The sequence below is a fragment of the Mustela nigripes genome, chromosome 5 (genome assembly GCF_022355385.1).
Source record: "Mustela nigripes isolate SB6536 chromosome 5, MUSNIG.SB6536, whole genome shotgun sequence".
NCBI lineage: Eukaryota > Metazoa > Chordata > Mammalia > Carnivora > Mustelidae > Mustela > Mustela nigripes.
The window spans coordinates 54,605,602-54,629,386 of NC_081561.1; the positions used below are offsets into that span (position 1 = coordinate 54,605,602).

The window sequence follows — 23,785 nt, forward strand, 5'->3', positions numbered from 1 at the left end:
GGAAGAAACCTTAACAGACCCATAACCAGTAAGGAGATTGAAGCAATCATCAAAAATCTCCCAACAAATAAGAGCACCGGGCGAGATGACTTCCCAGGGGAATTCTACCAAGCATTTAAAGAAGAATTAATTCCTATTCTCCTGAAACTGTTCTAAAAAATAGAAATGGAAGGAAATCTTCCAAACTCATTTAATGAAGCCAGCATTACCTTGATTCCAAAACCAGATAAAGACACCAACAAAAAAGGGAATAACAGACCAATATTCTTAATGAAAACAGATGTGAAAATTCTCACCAAAGTACCTGCCAATAGGATCCAATGGTGCATTAAAAGGATTATTCACCACAACCAAGTGGGATTTATTCCAGGGTTGCAAGGTTGGTTCAACATCTGTAAATCAATCAATGTGATATAATACATTAATAAAAGAAAGAACAAGAACCATATGATAGTCTCAATAGACACTGAAAAAGCATTTGATAAAAGTACAGCATCCTTTCTTGATCAAAACTCTTCAAAGTGTAGGGATAGAGGGTACATACCTCAATATCATCAAAGTCATCTATGAAAAACCCACAGCGAATATCATTCTCAATGGAGAAAAACTGAGAGCTTTTTCATTAAGGTCAGGAACATGGTAGGGATGTCCATTATCATCACTGCTTTTCAACATAGTACTAGAAGTCCTAGCCTCAGCAATCAGACAATGAAAAGAAATTAAAGGCATCCAAATTGGCAAAGAAGAAGTCAAAATATCATTCTTTGCAGATGATATAATACTTTATATGGGGAAACCCAAAAGACTCCACTCCAAATTTGCTAGAACTTGTACAGGAATTCAGTAAAGTGTCAAGATATAAAATCAATGCACAGAAATCAGTTGCATTTCTCTACACCAACAACAAGACAGAGGAAAGAGAGATTAAGGAGTCAATCCCATATACAATTGCACCCAAAACCATAAGGTACCTCGGAATAAACCTAACAAAAGAGGCAAAGAATCTATACTCATAAAACTCATGAAAGAAATTGAGGAAGATACAAAGAACATACTCATGGATTGGAAGAACAAATATCTATGCTACCTAAAGCAATCTACACCTTTAATGCAATCCCTATCAAAATACCATTCATTTTTTTCAAATGAAACAAATAATCCTAAAATTTATATGGAACCAGAAAAGACCTCGGATAGCCAGAGAAAGGTTGAAAAAGAAAGCCAAAGTTGGTGACATCACAATTCCAGACTTCAAGCTCTATTACAAAGTTGTCATCTTCAAGACAGTATGGTACTGGCACAAAAACAGACACATAGATCAATGGAACAGAATAGAAAGCCCAGAAATAGTCCGTCAACTCTATGGTCAACTGATCTTTGACAAAGCAGGAAAGAATGTCCTACATTTGTCTCTTCAACAAACGGTATTGTGAAATTGGACAGCCACCTGCAGAAAAATGAAACTGGACCATTTCCTTACACCACACACAAAAATACACTTAAAATGGATGAAGTACCAATGTGAGAAAGAAATTTATCAAAATCCTTGATGAGAACAAAATCAGCAACCTCTTCGACATCAGCCACAGCAATTTCTTCCTGGAAACATCAGCAAAGGCAAGGGAAGCAAGGGCAAAAATGAACTACTGGAACTTCATCAAGATCAAAATCTTTTGCACAGCAAAGGAATTAGCCAACAAAACCAAAAGACAACTGACAGAATGGGAGAAGATATTTGCAAACAACATATCGATAAAGGGCCAGTTTCCAAAATCTATGAAGAACTTATCAAACTCAACACCCAAAGAACAAATAATCCAATAAAGAAATGGGCAGAAGACATGAACAGACATTTCTGCAAAGAAGACAGACACATGAAAAATTGTTCAACATCCATTGACATCAGGGAAATACAAATCAAAACCACAATGAGATACCACCTCACATCAGTCAGAATAGCTAAAATTTAACAAGTCAGATGCTGGTGAGGATGCAGAGAAAGGGGAACCCTCCTACATTATTGGTGGGAATGGAAGCTGCTGCAACAATTCTGGAAAACAGCATTAAGGCTCCTTAAAATGTTGAAAATAGAGCTACCCTATGACCCAGCAATCGCACTATTGCACCCGAATGTTTGTAGTAGCAATGTCCACAACAGCCAAACTATGGAAAGAACCTAGATGTCCATCAACAGATAAATGGATAAAGAATATATATATTCTTCATATATATATATATATATATATATATATATATATATATATAAATGGTAATACTATGTAATTGTAATACTATGCAGCCATCAAAAGAAATGAAATCTTGCCATTTGCAGTGACATGGATGGAACTAGAGTGTATTATGCTGAATGAAATAAGTCAATCAGAGAAAGACAATTATCATATGATCTTCCTGATAGAAGAATTTGATAGGCAATATGGGGGGCTTGGGCGGTAGGGAAGGAAAAAATGAAACAAGAGGGGATCAGGAGGGAGACAAGCCATAAGAGACTCTTAATCTCATAAATCAAACAGATTTGCTGGGAGATGGGGGTAGGGAGAGGATGGTTGGGTTATGGACATTGGGGAGGGTATGTGCTATGGTGAGTGCTGTGAAAGGTATAAACCTGGTGATTCACAGACCTGTAGCCCTGGGGCTAATAATACATTACATGTTAATAAAAATTAATAAATGGCATCTATATATTTCTGTACCTATATCTATATATCTATATCTATATATCAGCCTCTATTAAGGGTAAGCAATTGCTAGCCTGTCCAGTGGGTATCAGTATGAGAGTTTCCAGACTGGACATAATATCTCTGTAGAGATATTATGTATGTGTGGGGCGCTCAGGCATTATTAAGAAGGTGAGTGAGAAAATTGGATTTCCCCAAATGCATCCCAACGGGCTAAAAAAAATCTGGTTATGGGCTGTCCAGTGACACCCTTAACAACAATGCTGTTGTTAGACAGTTGGCCTGGAGTGAAAGTAGTATCAAGAAGGAAATTGACTGGCTTTCTATCTCCAGAACTACCTGAGGCTCTGGGTTTCCATTGGTAATCTATTGTTGGGGAGTCACCGTGAAGGACCCTGGGCCCCACCAGTCCCTGTTGGGAGTGCTGGTTGTCTGAGCCCTTGCAGATTGAGATCCCCAAGGGCATTCAGATTCCCAGTGTCCTCCTCTACATGTAGGACATGGGTTGCAGGGCTTTGATTTTTGCTTTTGAGAGCATTCTCACTTTCAGTGTCGTGGGCAGCCACTTCAGTGGCATTTAGTAGCAGAGCCTTGAGGGGCCAAGTTGGTAAACGTATATAAGGCTGGAACTAGGGTCTTGGACTTCTTTCTTAGTCACTTTTCTTGTTTCTTACTCTCCTTTTGGGCCTGGTTGTAAAAGATCTGGTTAGCAGCGCATAAGTGCCCTTTTAGGGTCCCCTCTTGTCTAACAACCAACTTTTATTGAGTATCTGGGGCTGACTGGTTCAGAGATTTGTCTTTGAGAATGATCTCTGCCTCGGGAGAACGGGGGGAGATAGCCGTATTTAATGAGAGCCTCTCTCAACCTAAGAAGGCTGTTGGGTTTTCCTCTTGAATTTGGGTGATGATAGGCAACTTGGCATAATTCAGAGGCTTAATTAACCTTTGATCTTCTTAATCCCTCAAGGATGCAAGCCTGGAAGTGAGCTTGGTACCAGTTTTTGAGGGGATCATTAGGTTCCAATTGGGATACTGGGGAGGGACAGCGTGGGCTCCATTTGGGAACTGGAAGCCACCAATGGTAATGCCCTGGTAATGAAGTTGCTGTTTGTCTCCCTATTTTTCACTGGTGGCCAGAAACCCACATTTCTCTGCCTTGGAGAGGGTTTGATTTAATGAGAGCTCTACATCCTTCCATGTTAATTCAAACATGTGAGATTTTGGAAGGCTTCAATATATTTGTCTGGGTTGTTGGAAAATTTTCCAAGGTTCCCCTTTGTCTCAAGTCTTGCAATGAAAAGAGCTCCTATACCCTAGCCATAGCAGCATCTCCTTCCCTTGGTCCTTCTCCAGGTACATGTTCTTGGAAGGGATAGAGCCCCCAAGCACCAGTACAGGTTCCAGATAGAGGGAACTGACCTAAGACCCCAATAACCACCTTGAGGCCATTTGCCTATGTACCTTCAGTGTGGGTGTGGTAGTCCTTTGTCCCCCTCTAGTGGCCGGCCGCAGGAGAGAGCAGCCAGGAAGCTGGAATCAATCCTACACTGCTGGCACAGGCCCTTATTTTCCTTTAAGGGCCAGAAACGTTGTACATAGGGTTGTTCTGTCCGTTTTCCCTCACGTTTGCAAAACAAGTCTAATTGTAAAATTGATGCCTTGTATTATAATTGATACCTCCCACAAGTGGCCATGTCCCCTCCTTCAATTTGTATTGTGGTCATGCCTTGGAACAAAAGAAAGTAAGCTGCCTTTTCTTCAAGGTTTGCAGGTCAAAATGTTTCCAGATATTCAGGATGCATCTTAAAGGAGTACTGGTGTTGGTCAGGGAATTACAGTTGCCCATATACAGGAAGAGAGGAAAAGGCATCCCTTAAGTCAGTTCCTTATAATAGATCAGGAAGACCTTTCCTGACCTGATGGCCTGGCCCATTTATGTGACTGACGACCAAGGACCCTATCAATTCTGCGAGGGGCCGGGAGTAGTTGTGCTTACCCAAGCTTGATCCTACCTGTAGAGAGTGACCCTTGCCCTAATCTTTTTTTTCTTTTTTGTCCCGTTTCCTATCCATGGGACTTGAGGGGTACCAGTCATGACCTATTAAGTCTCCCTGAGTAGTTGATGGAAATGCTAGACTTCTTTTGACTCGTTGAAAGTTGGCATGATGGCATAACAGAATTGTCCCGTCTGGCATAGCCACAAGAAGAGGTTAGTAAAGGCCACCTTTTGGAGGGGTATGATGAAGGAACTTGGGGAGATGGAAGCTGCCTGGGTAGACATTAGTTTACCAGCCCTGTTTTGCCATTCCTTCCTATAGGTGATGAAGCCAATATGGGGGGTGTGTGTCTATCTTAAAGTATAGATAGGGGAATTAACAATTTGTCAGGTGTAGTAAAATGGCACCTGCCACCATGTGTGAGTACTCCTTCAGGCCTAGGCTTATGGGGGTTGGATTCTATCCATCATTTGTGCAGAAAGAGCACCCACATTTCTTCTCCATCTATGCACAGAGCAGATGATGCCAGTGATCTAATATAGGGATTAAAGCAGTGCGGGTGGGGGGTGCTTCCTGATGCACAGCATGGGCCTGGACCCTGAGGAAGCCTTGGTTGCCAGCCCCTCTGGTAAGTATAGTAATGCATGCTTCCACCTGACCCGGGAGCCGGGGTAAGGAGTATGAGTCAGAGATGCCACCACAGGGCACATGGCAGAGGAGGAAGGCTGTTCTTCATCATGACAGGGAACTGTGTGTGTGATCCCTTGAAGGCCACCTGAACCATTGGATGTCCGAGAAAAGAGCAGTAAAGGGTTTTTTCTCTCAATACCTGGATAGGCATGTAAGGAGCCAGGTCCCTCAGAGAGCCTTTGGGTGTCCACCAAGGATAGTCTCGGTCTATCAGTTTTCTCTAGGTCCCCCACATCCAGTGATCTGGCCTGAAATGAGTTCTGAGTTCTCACTTTACTGATATTCCCAACTTATGTTGGGGGATCAATCAGAGAGGAGCCCAGAGAGCCTGTCACCAGAGATTTGAGAATGGCAGGCATGCTAATCCGCTCTTAAGTGACTGATGGGTGTCCACTGTTTTAACAAAATGGAGAGAGAGACGCTTTCTGCTATACACAGTTAGATGTCCTTTATGCTGGTGGAGATCCTGGATGAACTCCCAAGAAAATATTTCGGAATATCTTTTCCTTTAATGCCCAAGGTTCTTGGTCATGCCACTATGAAGAATGAAGAGGTAGACCAGACGAAGACTGGTAACCAGCAAAGCAGAGTTTATTGAGTGATAGTACAAAACTCCCAAAGAGGGAGGGGACCCAAGAGGGTTGCATTGGAGTTTCTAAGTCTAGGGGTTTTTATGAGCACTTTTGGAGAACTATTTTAAGCAACCAAAGTGTTCTAAGGCATGCTGATCAGGGCTTTGATCACGCATCTGTCTACCTATTAGGTTAATGTTTATGTGATGATGGCCTTTTTGGGTAACATATGGGGAATTATGTCTAAACTGCCCCAGTTCATGATAGTGACAGATGCTTTGTTTCATTTTAAAACATCTTGCAGAAGTCATTTCTACAAAGGCTGCAAAACAAAATGCTAGTACAAAATAGGATGTTTGTACTGTTTTGTCTTAGCTGTCCTATTTCCATGTTTTCTTGTTGGGGACCCTGGTCCAGACCACCTAACTGTCCAACTAATTCCTAACATTATTATTACAATGAGAAAAGGTTTGCAGAAAGGGGTTTTTTGTTTGGTTTTTCTTTTAAGGGAATAAATGTGTTTAGGTTCCTTTTAAATGAAAGTATGCTTTGATGACAGTGGAAAATATTCATCATCTAGTCAATAATCCAACCAAAGAAATAAAATGTTCATGCTACTCCCAAAGGTAAAGACACCTAGGAAATCTTAATTATGTCACAAAAGGTCTAGAGGGTCATGTAAAAGAATAAAAGCATTTGGGGATTTCTCAAGTTCCAGATGACCAGACAGAAAATACAAGTTATGAACTAAATAATAATGATTGCAAACAATTGTGTTTTTATGTGCTAGGCACTCTACACACTTTCCATATATTGCATTATAGTATCACAGTTCCTCGGCACTAATCAATAAAAGAACTCCATTCAGCCTTTGTAAATCATTAGAGAGCAGCTCAGGAAAACCACTGGATAAACAGCAACAGAAATGTGAGTTGCTAGATTTGACACCAATTAAAAACAGTGTTTAGAACTACATTAGATGCTAATAGATCTACAGAGGCTAATTTTAAGTGTATGGTGAAAATAAATCCCAAAGAAGCCTCAGCTTCAGAGGTATCATCATAGGCTAAGTTTTACAAACTCATAAACTTTAAATTAATATAGAACAGACTAAAAAACTCTTAAAGGGCATCCAGTCTCTTATAGGCTTCTTCGATGAAAGTTAACATATTCTTCATCTGGGATGAGTTATGGAGAATATCTACGTCTCTCAGAAGAGCTTCATGGTTTGGAATTGATGTCAAAATTTCTTTCTGTGGGTATAATAGCACAATTAGTTTAAAATTTTTAAAGAACTGAGATATAATTGACATATAACACCATATTCCTATTCTTTCAAATTTGTATTATTCTGTTTTAACTCTGTCTATTCCCTTTCCTTTCACTCTAAATGGATTACAGATAGGACTATTTTAAGTTATTTTTGAGAAACTTGTAGAATTTCTACCACCATAAACATTTATACCATAATAGCTACTGGGAACCTGTGAAAACAGAGCCCAGTATATAGTCTGCTACAAATAACACAACATTATTTCATGAAGAGTTATAGGCCATTATTAGAAGCATAAACAAACTCAACTATTGGAATTTACTTCCAGAAATCTACCTTGCAGTTACAACTACACAAATATCTAAAGATACATATACAAGCAATACTGAGTATTATTTGTAACTGCAAAATCATTTATTTCCACCAGTAATTCACAAATTATAGTATGGTAAAATGCAATGTTATACAGTTATTGACAAGAATGAGAGATCCACATGAAAGATGCTCACAAAATAAGATGTTCAAACTATTCTGTCAAGTCAGAAAAATAATGTGCCTACAAACGTATCATAGATATCATTTGTCTTTAAAAAAAGGAAAAGGATATTATAGTTTTATATATGCAATTCACAACTGATGATACAGCTGATATGGCAAATTAGCATTTACCTGAAGTGTGGGTGCTTTGAGACTCTTTTGAGAAAGTTCTGGAAGACAGAGTATCCCACTATCTATTTGAAACATCTGAAGTAGAAAAAGAAAGCTACAGATTATTTCAAAAGGCTGATTCCTCTCTTCTTACATTCAAAAGTTGTCTTGCTGAGAGATAAGCATTAAAAAACTTATCCAGACTCAAGATATGCATCATTAAACAATTACCTGTTTTACTTTCTCCTCCTCTTCTTCCACCTCACTTGTCAGAACCTGAATTTTGTTCTTTAGGCTCTGAATATTCCCAGTTGTTGACTCTATGGTTTCGACTATTTTATCTATTTCTTCCTGAGTAAGAGATCAGAAAGTTAATGTTTTAAATTAAATACAGTATTAAATAAAACCCAAATAGGTATTAATATACATATTTCTTAAATACCAGATATATTGAAAAATTTTTAGAAAAAACTGGTAAATTATTTTCCTTTTGCAAAACAAACTTCCGAGAAAGTAATTTACCAACATACTAATTCATTACATGGAGATTTAATTTCCATGGAACAAGGAGATACAACCCATGTACAAGAATATTTCCTGCATAATTCAGCAAAACTGCTACAGTCAGAGATCCTGGTAGACCTGTGTGAATACAGCAGAGCCCAAGGACTGATGGCCTAAAAATTTGCTGTGCTGTGTCTATCCATCTCTAAGCCACAACACACCCCTGGCAACCACTCATCTTTTTATTCTCCGGTTCTGCGTTTTCTAACTCATCACATAGTGGCAGTCATACAGTATGGAGGCTTTTCAGTTTTGCTTCTTTCACTTGTGATTTATAATATGCACTTAAGGTTCCTCCATGTCTCTTTAGGACCCAATAGCTTATTTCTTTTTTAGTGGTGAATAATATTCCATTGTCTGATATCCCACATTTATTTATCCAATCACCTAATGAAGGACATCTTGGTATTCCAACTTTTGGCAATTATGAATACAGCCGCCACAAATATCCATGTGCAATATTCAAACATCCATGTATAATATACCAACATTCATGACAATATACCAAGGCATATGATGGCTGTATCATGTGTAAGAGGTTTCATTTTGTAAGAGACTGCCAAACTGTATTCTAAACTGGTTGTGTCATTTAGCATTCCCCACCAGCTATGAGAATTCCTATTGCTCCACATCCTCATCTGCCTTTGTTGTTGTCCACGTTCTAGATTTTGGCCATTCTAATTCTAGGAAGTGCATATAAAGTCTCCTTTCATGTATAGTTTTCCAGTCCATTTTTTTGTTGTTGTTGTTCTTTCCTATTGATTTGTACAGGAAACTAGATAGTTTGCTTTGCAGAATTTGTGGGTCAGGTTTAACCTGTTCCTCGGTCCTGAACTTCCTGCGACTTGGTTTTTGGATTTTAGAGAGTCCTGTCCAGTACCAATGTGTGTTACCACATGTATTAGTTTACTGTGCCTGCCCAAAAAACTGCCACGCACTTGGTGTCTGAAATCAGAAATTTATTCTCTCACAGCTCTGGAGAGCAGATGTCCAAAGCAAGGTATGGGCAGGATAGTGCTCCCCCTGAAATCTCTGAGGGAGAATCCTCTCTTGCCTCTTCCAGCCTCTCCCAGACTTCCTTGTGGCTGCTTGCTCCAATTTCTGCATTTTTCACACAGCCTTTTCTTCCATGTCTCCTCTTATTAAGGACACTTTTGTCTCTTTAAGGACTTTAGTCTTTGTATTTAGGACCTACCCAAGATAATCCAGGATGATCTCATCTTGAGATCTTTAATTATATCTGGGAAGACTCTCTTTCCAAATAAGGACACATTATATGTTCCAGGGCTAGGACTTGGGCATATCATATTTAGGGACACCATTCAACCCACTATAGAGGGAATGAATAACAACAACGAATAAAGAAAAGTTAATATAGTAAGGACTAAAAATTTCCATTGTGGTTAAAAAAATATATATATTGGTCCATTGCTTTAGTTATCTTCTTTTGGTAGCCCTACTATTCCTATGCCATATCTTCTATGCTGAGCTTTTACTTTGTCAGTTTTTCTCAACTTCAAAAACAAAATGTTTCTTTTTGATTCTTAAAATTTTCTCCTTTACTATTATTTTAGCATTTATTTGTTACATTTGCTTTAATTCTTCTAATGTAGAATCTGAAAAGCTTTTTCTTTACTTGTAATTTTTCCCTAAATTCTGTGGCTTCAGTTTTTAGTATGTCTAATGCCGATTTATGATTTTTTCCATACCCTCTATTGTTTTTCTGAATTTCTTTCAGTTTGCTTAATAATTAGGTTAGTGTTCATCTGTTTTGTGAACACACACTTTTAGCATGCTTTTGTTATCTGTGGATTGCTATTTTTTGTCCTTATTTTTATATGTTCTTATGCTAACTCTGGTTGTGAAATCCTATGGCTCTGTTCTTTTTTTATTTTTTTTTTAAGATTTTATTTATTTGACAGACAGAGATGACAAGCAGGCAGAGACAGGCAGAGAGAGAGGAGGAGGCAGGCTCCCCGCTGAGCAGGGAGACTGATGTGGGGCTCCATCCCAGGACCCTGAGATCATGACCTGAGCTGAAGTCAGCGGCTTAATCCGCTGAGCCACCCAGGCGCCCCTATGGCTCTGTTCGTATGCGGAGGTCCATATAGATCAAAAACCTGAGCCCTTGCAGTTCCCATACCATCTTCTCAGTCTCAGAGACAGCGCTCACCACTGTCTTTTCTGTAGCACCATCAGCGAATGAGAGAGCTCAATGAATACAACTTCCATTATTAGCTGATACAGGTTTTTGAAGTCACCCCAAAGAATAGCTCTAGGCTACTGTGGGAAAAGGTAGTGGTTGTAAGTAAGGCACATGACAGAAAACTGATGGATACAGACAAGACCTAAAAACTTTTAGTTCAACGGTTCTGTTAGGCCAGTGAAGACTCTTGTGCCCAAAATGCAAACAGTGCTTCCACTGAGTAACTGGCCATCAAGCAAGCAAACCCGACTCTTGTAATGCTGTGATATAAGAAATATGTATTTGGTTTTCATCCCTGGTTTCTGACAGAGAGCTTCTAAAATCCTTGTAATCTGTTGAGTGATTGGGGTGACATCCTTTGCTAGTCATAATAAGCCTCTTTCAACCTTACCTGAGAGTTTATGCTAATGAGTGATTCAGAGAGGATGAAGGCTGGTTGCCAGAGCAAGCAACCAAGTGATTACAGGGTTGGGACTTTCAGCCCCACTCCTTGGTCTCTTGGGAAGGGGAGATTTAGTTAATAATCAATTCTGCCTACGTGATGAAGCTTTCATGAAAATTCTACGCACTGGATTCAGAGAGCTTTCAGGTTAGTGGAACAACTTGGGAGGCTAGCAAATCATTGAACATGAGGAACGGGTAATGGCAACACCTGATTTATATGTGGAAAATCCACACATTTGGTGTCAGAAGTGTTGAGGATTGAATAAAGTTTTTTTCATTTAACTGTATTTATGCTTTTTGCTAGAAAACAAATGCCCCTCGTATTACAGAAGATCACACTATCATTTACTATCTCTGACCACTTTCAAGTGACTTACTCAAGTATTAAATATTAAGATAACTGCCATGATTACACTTTAAAACCTTTAAAATCACCTTTAAAAAACCAAATTCACAAAAAAAGAGTAAGAACATGATTACCAGGGGCTGGTAAGGAGAGGTTAGTAAAAGGTATAAATTTTCAGCTATAAGATGAAGGAGGTGTGATGATCTAATGTGAAAAACAAGGTGATCATAACTGATAATACTGTACTGTATACTTAAAAATTTGATGAGAGAGAACTTAAGTGTTCTTAACACACACAAAATAAAAAATAAATAATGTGAGGTGAAGGATGTGTTAATTTACCAGATGAGGGAGTCCTTCACAATGTGTACATATATCAAATCACTACAATGTATACTTCAAATTATAATTTTAGCCCAATAAAGTTGAAATAAAAAAAAAACTATGTCAATGATATCCAACTGTTTATTACATGGTGGAACTAGTGTCAGTGCTGCAAATATCCTCTTGAAAAGTAGTAACAGGAAAAAAATTCAATATAACCTAACACTAAGAAGAAAGTGAGTTTCTATTTATAATATATGCAATTTATTAATTTATAATACACATAAGTTATAATATATATAATTAATTTATAATATATGTAAATTCGTTGCTCAGAGTCTAATGCATCCAATGTTATTCTCAATCATATGGAAAAACTGGAATAAATTGTGATTTTTGAATTATTAGAAATCCCTGGGGGATGCATTCCTTGCATAACTATCAATCCTGCATTTTCTAAATTGCTAACAAAGACCCAAGGGCCATCATCTACAAACTACTTTGCAATGGGATATATGGGATATAAGGGATATATGGTCTAATCAACTTTAGTCTTAATAACTACTTAATAAGCCCTGTACGTTTGTTTCTCTTAACTGTTCAAGTATCCACTAACTAAAAGCCCGAAGTTCGTCATAATACCTAATGTTATCTCCCATTCTCTTCTGCAAGATAATGATTGAGAATCAGAATCGGCAGTTGGACTAAGATGTGCATCATTAACTTTAAGCAGTTTGTCTAAGGTTCAGCTAAAAATAGGTCTCTTTTTCACATTTGTATAATAAAATCATATAGCACACACATCTTGAAGTTGTTTTGAGAATTAAGGGATATAACTACAAGTGCCTAGAGCAGTGCCTAGAACACAGAAAGCCCTAGTTACATGTTAGCCATACAATAATAACAATTAGTATAAAAGAAGAATTTAATGAAAACCCTGTTCTAAGATCTAGTATTTATTATTCAGAGAATATCATGATAGTTAAAAAAATTTCTTATTCTCTTCCTCTTTCTCCTAACTCTCTAATTATGGACTCCCTGTTCAAATTTCATACCTGCAATAATGCCAGACCTTCTTCATTAGCTCTGTGCTGTGCTCTTTCCATTTTCAGTAGATTTGACACGTTAGTTAAATCTTTCAGCTTTTTGGGAGGGACTTTAAGGGTTTCACATAGTTGTAGCAATCTTAGGAATAATAAAAAAAAATTACGTTTACTTTTTTAAGTACTATTTTTATTTTGTTTTGTTGTGTTTTGAATTGTGATTGCTGCTATCTTTTTTCTGTCCTCATATTCTCAAGGGCTATCATATTCTTTTATTAACAGTAGCTAACATTAGCAGTGACTCACCCATTAAAAAGCCGTGACACATTATCTTTTAGCCTTTTGAGTTATTAAGATTTACTTCAAATCATGTAGCACTTAAGTTGTTTCATGAAAGGAGAAATTTCTGTTTTACACACTAATCAATTTTATTATATATATTTATATAATTTCATTTTTATATAATTTCATTTAAACATATTTTAAATATATTTATTTATTTATTTGAGAGAGAGAGAGAGAGAGAAAACATGAGAGAGGTCAGCGGGAGAAGCAGACTCCGTGCTGAGCAGGGAGTCCAAGGTGGGACTTGATCCGGGGACTCCAGGATCATGACCTGAACCAAAAGCAGTTGCTTAACCAACTGAGCCACCCAGGCACCCTCATTTAAATATATTTTAAAATAAAACATTCCTTGTATCTTCTGAATATATTTCCTAGACTAGTATAGCACATAATTCTATCACTGATTGTGAATAGCTGGTTAAGAGATGAAACACTACTCTGTAAGTCATAATTATGACACTGAACTCTATATTTCAGTTGTCTTAGATAATACGACCAATGAAAAGAACTCTGTATTAGTTACTCTAACAATGATTTTAAAAGATAAGTGAGTCCTACAGAGTTTAAGGCAAATAAAATGTTAAGATTAAAGTGCTTTGTTTAAAAGTATAATCAACATGTCTATGACCCAGCAATTACACTACTGGATATTTACCCCAAAGATACAAATATAGTGATCCGAAGGGGTACCTGCACACCAATGTTTATAGCAGCAATGTCCACAATAGCCAAACTAGGGAAAAAGTCCAGATGTCCATTGACAGATGAATGGATAACACAATGGAATATCATGCAGTCATCAAAAAATTGAAATCTTGCCATTTGCAAAGACATGGATGGAACTAGAGGGTATTATGCTAAGCAAAGTAAGTCAATCAGAAAAAGACTATCATATGGTCTCACTGATATGCAGAATTTAGGAAACAAGGCAGAGGATAGCTGGCATAGAGAGGAGAAAATGAAACAAGATGAAACCAGAGAGGGAGGCAAATCATAAGAGACTTAATATTAGGAAACAAACAGAGGGTTAGGAGGGGAGGGAGGTGGGGGGGTTAGGGTGGCTGGGTGATGGGGAGGGTATGTGTTTTGGTGAGGGCTGTGTATTGTGTAAGACTGATGAATCACATTCCTGTACTCCTGAAACAAATAATACATTATATGTAAATTTTTAAAAAAAAGAAAACTGCATATTAGTCAAACTAAAACAAAAAAGGACAATCAACATGAATACTGTGCAGTATTAAAGTTAAGGAATCCTCTCTAAATATGTAAATAAAGGAAAGAATAGAAGAAAAAATAAAAGAAAATTTTAAAAACCAAATTAAAAACAAAAAAGTTAACAAAATATAGCAAGGTTATAAAATCTTCCTTCAAACTGGGTTGGTTAGATTGCCAATGGAAACTAACCTATCACTACCCTCACTGGTAGCAGGAAGCAATACAGCTTTCCTAAAAGCTTGAATTCTTAGATTCCAGGAGGAAGAGATTAAGGAGGAAAATCTAAATTTGGTTGCTTCTTCTTAATAGCAACATTTTGGAGTTCTCAAAAACCCTACTATTTAAGATTTGCAGGTATAAATAGTGGAAAACAAAACTCATCTTTCTAGGATCTTACTCAAAATATTTTTTGTAAAGAAAAAAGAAAGAAGCAGGTAATATAAAGTTGCACCAATCAGAATTTTCATCAAACTGTTGGGACAAACCTCAGTTATCCAATCATTAGGAAGGGCATCACATTTAAGAATAAAAACCTGTAGGGCACCTGGGTGGCTCAGTCTCTGAAGCGCCCAGCTCTGGATATCCGTTTAGGTCATAATCTCAGGGTCCTGGGATCAAGCCCCTACATATGACTCTGCACTCAGCATGGAGTCTGCTTGGGTTTCTCTCCCTCTGCCCATGTCCTCACTTACTCTTCACCTCTCTCCCCCTAAAATAAATCTTTACAAAGTAATAATAATAATAATAATAATAATAATAAAAATGTGTGTCTATAACCATTCCTAAGAGGCATAAGTTCTTGATTTCTAAACTAAAATAATGATCCATTTATGAACAATTTCTTCTACAAGTTTATCAAGTTAATTCTGTGAAAGGGTCACTCACTATTCTACATGTTGTAAACAGAGGTTATATTTGCAGAAATCTTAAAAAATCTTATTAAAATAAAAGTGTTACATGAATACATCAACTACACCTAATCATCATTCATAACATTTTTCTATTGGGCAGACTCATGATCAGACAAACAAAACAGGGCTGCTAGTCAAACTGAATGGGTTAGACACTACGGTTTTTAGAGAAACATATTTTAAGAAAGTCTGCTCTATAGAAAAATGTTATGAAAGATGATTAGGTGTTGTTGACATAGTAGGGTGTATTCATGTTACACTTCTATTTTAATAAGATTTTTTAAGAATCCTGCAAATCTAATTGTACTAAAATATTCTCATTTACACACCAAATATGACATTTGTTCTCTATTAAAAGGCAATAAATAGCTACACTTTTATTATGTATTAGCTTATACACTGGGTTTTTAGTACACTCCTTCCCTTTTAATATTAGACTATCATTCCCATAAGCAGGTTGCAGGTCCACTTCTAGCAGTCCTTCTTCAATCTCTTCAATCTCTATACAAACTCCCCTTCCCATCCACCCTTTCTGTTTTGTTACTGTTGAAATTATACTTAAAGTAAGGAGAATTTTTGCTCAGACTTCCCAAGAAGTCTACTAGCTCTAGTTTACTAGACTAGAAATTAGTCTAGACTAGACTAGAAACTAGTAAACTAGACTAGACTAGAAACTAGTCTACTATTTTCAGGCAAACCTGAAACTAAGATATGAAAAGAAAAAGTTGGGTGCCTGGGTGGCTCAGTCAGTTAAGCAGCTTTGCTTTTGGCTTGGGTCATGATCTCAGGGTCCTGGGATCCACTCAGTGGGGAGCTTGCTTATCCCTCTCCCACTGCCTCTTTCCCCACTCATTCTCTCTGTCTCTCTCTCTCTAGTAAATAAATAAAAATCTTAAAAATAAAAGAGAAAAGAAGAAAAAGAAAAGAGAAGAAAAGGAAAGAGAAGAGAAGAGAAGAAAAGAAAGGAAAAAAAAAAGAGGGAAAAGTTATGCAAATAGTAGTCACTGATATCCTTGGCAGCAGTGTGACTTTAAAAGCACTTGAAAAGAAACTTCCATTTGTGAATTGCCACAAGATGAAGATAAGTAATACCCTGGAAAATTACACTTGCTGCTTATGAAAATAATCTAATATAATATCTGAAGTGAAAAAATAGTAATGGAGTAAATCTCAGATAAGAATGGTAAACCATTAACTTCAAATTGCTAAAAATGAAGACGGAGTTAAAGTTGACATAATATCTTTTCAAATCCCAATACAAAAAAATGAACTGTAGAAGTAGGTATTTGTGATTTTCAGACTCATTTTTTAAATAAATTCTCTTAACTTATTTCATAACTGCATGCAGCAGCAGTTTAGAGTATATATTTCCAAGTCATTCACCTTCTTAAAACAACAACAAAAACAAAAAAAAAAACCCAACATGAAAGAAAAAATTTATATCCCACAAATGTCTGTTCTGGTAACATAGAACAGATCAGACTCTCACTAATTTTATTTTAAAAGTATATTTTTATATTTTATAAAAAAACTATTGCATAACATTACCTTTTCTTCAGATAGTTAAGATGATACTGAACTCGTTCATTTTCTCTAACATTATTACTCAAAATTGCTCTAGAAAAGAAAAAAAAAAGATGAATGAATACTAGTTTGAAACACAGTGAATATAATGTGTTTACTTTTCCCCCTGATTTCTTTCAAGTGCCCCTCCTTGCTAGCCAGGCAGAATTAACCACTTTTTATTTTATATCAAATACACTTTCCTCCCCAGGTTTTATTCCTGATTTTACTGAGAAAGCCTCTAGGATTTTGTCATTATGTAGAATACTTGCTGTAGGCTCCAGATAGACAATCTTTGTCATGTTAAGGAAGCATCCTTACATTCTTGTTCTTTAAAGAGTTTTTTTGTTTTGTTTTGTTTTATTCTTAAATAAGGAATTAGTATTGAATCCAGCAAATGGTTTAGAACAGATATTAAAATATCACATTATGTTTTCCTAGTTTAATCTGTTATGCTGTTTTGATAGCTTTCCTAAAGTAATCTTTGGGTTCCTAAACTAAATTTTATTTGTTTAGTGTTAATTATTCTTTAGATATACATTTGGATTCTATTTCTAGTTTAGTAATTCTACATCTATATTATTAGTGAAAGGAGTTTAACAGTTTTCAGGGTATGTATTTGTACATATATTCTATTTTTTCAGGTTTTGATATCAGGATTATAATTTTATGTAATGAAAATAGCTTGCTACTATTTTATTTATTTTTGTTTCACACATTTATTTATTGAAATACAATTTTAAGCAAAGGTACAATCAAAGTTTTTATTACATTCTATAATTATAATTAATTTAGATGAGTTCAGCTTCTTGATGGCAGAATCCTGTCTTACTTTCTTTGATCCCCACTATGGTAGCTTACATATTAAGTGTCAACTGGAACTCAACTTCTTAAAGTAGCCCTAGTGACAGAACAAGTTTAAAGTTTACAGGTAGCAGGTCATGCAACACAGACTTCACTTTTCTTTTACTGATGGAATCCTAAGCTTCTGAAATTAACAATGACTTCCTGCGTAAGGCTAACAGCATCAAAAGACATTATATTCTTCAGAAAAACATCTTATCACCGTAAAATAAATGACATTTAAAAAGAAATGTTTCTAAGGAAATATGTTTCTATGGGAAACATATAAGTAGAGATCAAGGGCGAAATGGAAACCTTTCATACTTACATTATTACTGAATCCATCATAGTTTGCAAATGCTCTCTACTACTCTCTGAAAGAGGCTGCCAGGTTTTTCTCTTGTTGGATGTTATCCGAACCTGTTTTAGATCAGTATGCTCTGTTTGTCTTGTTACTGGTAAAAGAAGAGACTAGGTCAATCTTGAAGTTTTATGTTTCTACTTAAAAAGTGATTCAAGTATAAATTTGTTTTAAAAAGCTAATAGAAGTATGAGAACCAAAATATTATGAAACTGCACAAACTGCTGAATTTCCTTTTTATTGCATAGACATAATATGCCAGGTGTTGAGCATGATTATGCTGTCTAATATTATGTTAACTAAAATACTACTAACTGATACTGCATATACAAACTCAAGGCAATTCTAAATGAAGAAGCAGGCTACAATTATTAGGATTCAATATAAAAGTCTGATTCCCAGAAATGACCTAAATTAAAGAGCTTCACTAAGAAGACTAGAAAGCTATTTCTACCAAATGCTGAATGGCAACTGGAACAAAATATTCAGGGTCTACTTGGTTATTGGTATTGTTCTACTTTTAAGGGATAAACAAAGGAGATACACTATTGGCTCATATTACAATTAGTTTTGGAGAGAAGGGAAACTAAATAATTATCATTACAGGTATTCAAAGCATTACAAAAGAAAAAGTACACTGTGAACTATGGAAGTATAGCTTCCTAGCTTGGTGTTGCTGAGGAGAGAGAGGGAATTCCTCAATAAAGTGATGCCTAAGGAAAGATGACCACTCCAAATTAATTTACTGCAAACAAAAGTAGACAGTAGCCCCAAACTAATCTATGCAATAGTGGTAGGACAGAAGTATATCTGTTTTAAAGAGAAATCAGTAGGTGTGTCTATATATCACAGATCAGTAATAATTCAGATTGTGGGACACTTTGATTTTCTCTAGTTCTTATCAATTTAGAACCTTACTCAATATTTTGCTTGAGGCGGTTAAGTAAAATTGCAGCTGACCAAAATTACTGTCTAACCAGTATTACTTATTCTTGCAAAAATGAGAATATAGCTTTATTACTATCTTTTGATTTAAAAAAAAATATTTATTTATTTATTTATTTATTTGAGACAAAGAGAACACATGTGGGGTGGGGTGGGGCGGGGTGGGGAGGGAGAGGGAGAAAGTCCCAAGCACATTCGCACACTCCTCACTGAGAGCAGAGTCCACATGGGGCTCTGATCTCATGACCCTGAGATCACAGCCTGAGCCAAACTGAAGAGTCAGACACTCAACTGACTATGCCACCCAGGAGCCCCTACTATCTTTTGCTTTTGTACAACTCATAAACAAGAAGCTGAGAATTTTTTCATGAATATAGACAGCTTGAGACAGACAAATTAAATAAGATATGGAAAATAAATACCTTCAGTAAGCAGATGCTTTGGATTTTTATTCTTTGCTGTGTTTCTAACCTAGAGAAAAGAACATGCACACATAATTAAACATCAGATAAAAAGATACTGCTTTTGCAATATATTTGTCATGTATGTTGAAGAGTATTCATATATCTTCTGGCTAGACAGAAAAAGTATATTGCCACTTTTACAAAGAAAGGGTGTGATTTCATAGGCAGGGGATATACTAAAACAATTTCTGGACAATGGTAATAAAACACAAGAAAATTCCAATAATTTTCTTTTTAAGATTTATTTTTATTTATTTTAGATAGAGTAAGAGAGCTCACAATTGGGGGTAGGAGCAGAGATAGAGAATCGTTCTAGCAGACTCCCTGCTGAGTGCAGAGCCCTACTCAGGTCTTGATTCCACTACCCAGGAAACCATGACCTGAGCCAAAATCAAGAGTGGAATGCTTAATTGAACGAGACATCTAGGTGCCCTGTGTCTAAGAATATGTTAAAGAAATCTTCAGTCATTTTGCCTATGAAATAGTGTTATATACTTTACCTGCAAAAAACACAGGCAGTGCCTAATATAGGATAAATCACAACAAAATTTTTTACATTTTAAATATTCTTTTGTGAGAGAGGCAAAATTATGGCAGAAAGCAGCTCATTCCTCCCAAGGTAATTTTTCTGTTAATAAAAACCTCTTCCACCAATTGACAGATTTCAAGTAAAGTATACACACTTTACTCCTATTCTTCACATTCAAACACCTTAGCAATGTCCCATGACCCTCTCCTCAACAAAGAATTCTATAATCAGTATCTTTAGAAATTGAAATAAACAATTTTCATCTAAGAATTTTTATAAATTATGTTGCAATAGCTCCCACATAATGATATGAATTATTATAATTTGTACTCAAACTGACCTTTAGTCTTCACATATTCCTCAAATGACATTTTTAATCAAAAAGTTCTGAAAGATAAACTCGGTATTTTCATTACCTTTTTCCCTGGTAACTCCACTTCCTCATCATTAATTTTTCTTTTTGGGTTTCTTTTTAACTGTTGAGACCTTTTCTTGGAAGAACTTGTTTTGCTAGACATCTTGATCTAAACAGAACAATTATAATAGTGCTTCAAAAAATCTGTGAAGATAAAAAGGACACAAAAATAAGTTTAAGCTTGCCGAATATTTGTTAAAAAGAACTATGTATAGAGACGCCTGGGTGGCTCAGCCAGTTAAGTGGCTGTCTTCAGCTCAGGTCGTGATCATTGGTTCCTGGTATCTAGTGCCACTTCAGGCCCTCCTTGCTCAGTGGGGAGCCTGCTTCTCTCTCTGCCTGCCATTTCCTCTGCTTGTGCTCCCTCTCTCTCTGATGAAAAAAAAGAAAAAAAAAGAACTACCTATAAATGTTCCAAATATTCTTTAAAAAAATCATAATGAAAGTTTTGGGGAAGTATTGTTTTTAGAACATTTAAACATATTTTAAAACAAGTATCATTGCTTATTATTAAAGTAAGTGTATCTAATTCAGTTTCATTCCTAGAAATTTCTTCTATTTTTAATGGCTTTAAAAAAATCATGTGTAAGTTCTTTTGCATCTCTTACTTTATACTACCCCATACAATAACATTATCTCCATGTTTCGATAAAAAAATGGAAATATAAAATATTGAATTGTTTTACTCTGGTCACATATAATATTAACTTGAAGATTAATACTCAGGTCTTTTTATTTTAAGCCTAATAGATTTCTCATTCGACTTATGCCAAAGATGAAAGGAGATAATCTTAAGGATCCACACTACGAATCTATGCTATGGATATTCAAGTGGAAAAGTCACTCATAAGAATTTAAGCTAAAACTCTGCCATTGCATTTTTAAAAAGCACAGAAAAATTATACTGATTATTCTGTCCTTCCACAAATTACAAAACAGGCACAGAAGTGTGAATGTTGTCAATGACAACATTTAAAATGACTCCTTTTCCATATCTAATAGTCCTTTATCACCAAATTCATTATTGTTAAAAGGAACAGAATAGTTTATTCTTGCATTAGACCTTAAGGAATAGAAAGCTTAGAAGTTAGGTACAGTATACATGGAGGGGTGTGTGTGTGTGTGCATGTATGTGCATGCACACGTGTGCATATGTACAGGCATACTTGGCAGAGATATTGCAGGTTCTGTTCTAGACGACAACAATAAAGCGAATATTGCAATAAAGTGAGTCAAATGAAATTTTTAGTTTGATTTGCGTGTAAAAGTTATGCTTACATTATACAGTAGTCTACTAAGTGTGCAATAGTATTATGTCTAAAAAATATACATAAAGCTGAAAAATGCTAACTATCATCTGAGCTTTCAGAAAGTCAGTCACTGATCACAGATCACTATAACAAATATAATAATAATGGAAGATTCTAAAATCTTGCAAGAATATAGAGTTCTCATCTATCCCCTGAACCCCCTCATTATCCCAGCTTTCTCCACTACCAACCTCCCACACCACAGTGGTACATAATTCATGAAGTTCCACTGACATAGCCTACCGCTCAAAGTCTATAACTTAAAATAAGGCTTCATTCTTGGTGTTATATACTCTATGGGTTTGATTAGCAATTATTTTTGGTTGAATTGTACAAAAGAATCAGTTGTGGCTGATTAAAAATTAAAAAAAAAAAAAAGGTTGGTCCTTTACTATCGGCAATACAAAATGCAGCATTTTCATTCATACCTACTTGAGGCAATAAACCATAGCACAAAACTTTTCTAAAGCTTGATACTATCAACATTTTGGATGGGATAACTCTTTGTTGTGGAGGCTGTCCCATCAACTGTAAGGTGTTCTACAGCACTTCTGTTCTCTAGTTGCCAGTACCCTCCCTTCCCCAATGTGACAACCCAAACATTATTAAATGTCTCCTGGTCTTAAAGCACCTCAGATTGAGAACCACTGCCAAGAGCAAGTCAGGGACAAGGATAAATGGCTTGATTCCAAATTCTGGCTCTGATGTACTACCTTAGGCAAGTAAATCTGTTCAATTTCCCCACTGGTAAAAGGGGTTAAAGTTAAAAGCACCAACATTAAAGGCTTTTGTGAAGCTAAAATCTTGTACAGAATACATAAAGTGCCTAGAACAACACTTAGAACAAGGTAAGAATTCAATAAATAGGAGTCAAAATTTTCTATCACTACCTGGCCAGTTGTAAAGGAACCAAAATAGAAATTTTAATGCAAATGTAAAAGGGATAGACATTTTGCCCTGCTTTAGATCCATGGGAAACCACAACCCGGTGACAGTGGGTCGAGACAGATATGAAAACAATTACTATATAAAGCTATATATATATCATGTGACAGAAGTTATAAAAGATGAGTGAATGACTATCTCAAATTGATTTGTACGTGTGTGTGTGGGGGGGGTAATGATATATGGTACTCAGGGGGGAAAAAAAAAAAGTAACACGGAATTACATTTTTAAATATTTAGCCAGAAGGACCAAGAATGAAGTATTTAAGAGAAAGTAGCAAAAGCCTGATGGCAGAACAGTTGGAAAGAAACTGTTCTGTTCGGGCACAGGGAAAATTCAACGAGACTGGAACGTGTATGGGAGTGACCGACAGAAACAAGACTGGAATGGTAGTTTGAGGCCAGACTATATATACTACAGCAAAGAATTTACTCCTGAGTCTGTAGGAAAAAGGGAGGCATCCTAAATTCTCTTAATTTTCTTATCGGTTTACTGAAATAAAGGGAAACCAAGTCGCTCAACCGAGGCCTCAGTGTAAGCACAGGGAGCGAGCACCAAGTTTGGCAAAACACAAATAACGCGATGTTTACCTGCCTCGGGCTAGCGACGCTGCCGACCGCAATCACGTCAATGCCCGTGACACTAACCTCTAAGGCCGCACTTGGCCTCCCTACGGGCCGCCGGGGGAGATTAAGGAAAAAAGAACCGGGATGAGGATGATCTGGGGAAAGGAGGGAAGACCCCAGGAACAGGTGCGGGACTTCACTGCCTCCTCGCGAAAATCAAATACTTCAATCCTTGGTCCCGAAGGGCAGATCTGGAAAATCATCTCACCCTTCTGAGATACAAGCCGGGGAGTCGGCCACAACCGCGTTGGCCACAAAACCCATGCCGCAAGCTGGACCCACCAGCAGTTTAAAAGCTTTCACTACTCACCGAAGACGCCTCTTCCATCCTCCAGGGAGCTACTGTCAGAGCAATTCCCGCCCAATGCTTTGAAAGCGAAGGAGACCAGAAGTGGGCGGGTAGAAACCGGAAGCAGCTGTGAGGAGAGGCGGGCATCTCGGTACAGCCCTAACGTCATCAGAAGCGCGCCCATGGGAGCGCGATGAGATTGGCTGCGGGGAGGGCG

The 23,785-nt window shown here is 36.8% G+C and overlaps 1 protein-coding gene across 1 annotated transcript; it reads right to left on the minus strand.

Moving 5' to 3' along the window:
- Positions 1-5,953: 5,953 nt before the first annotated feature.
- LOC132017982 (centromere protein Q-like) lies at positions 5,954-23,699 on the minus strand. Its single transcript, XM_059400288.1, has 9 exons — positions 23,590-23,699; positions 20,399-20,541; positions 19,412-19,460; positions 18,012-18,138; positions 16,826-16,894; positions 12,816-12,945; positions 8,108-8,227; positions 7,898-7,972; positions 5,954-7,208 (listed from the first exon to the last, which is right to left on the minus strand). Exons 2-9 carry the CDS (start codon positions 20,498-20,500, stop codon positions 7,077-7,079), a joined length of 804 nt encoding a protein of 267 aa, XP_059256271.1. The 5' UTR covers positions 20,501-20,541; positions 23,590-23,699; the 3' UTR covers positions 5,954-7,076.
- Between the last annotated feature and the right edge of the window lie 86 nt (positions 23,700-23,785).

What these genes read in the sequence shown, in the direction of transcription:
- LOC132017982 (XM_059400288.1), bottom strand. Translation starts at nt 20,500, where the DNA reads ATGTCTAGCAAAACAAGTTCTTCCAAGAAAAGGTCTCAACAGTTAAAA. An exon ending in ATGATGGATTCAGTAATAAT is followed by an intron (nt 16,895 to 18,011) that starts GTAAGTATGAAA and finishes TTTCTTTTCTAG; the next exon opens with AGCAATTTTGAGTAATAATG. An exon ending in TCAAAGCACCCACACTTCAG is followed by an intron (nt 7,209 to 7,897) that starts GTAAATGCTAAT and finishes TTATACCCACAG; the next exon opens with AAAGAAATTTTGACATCAAT.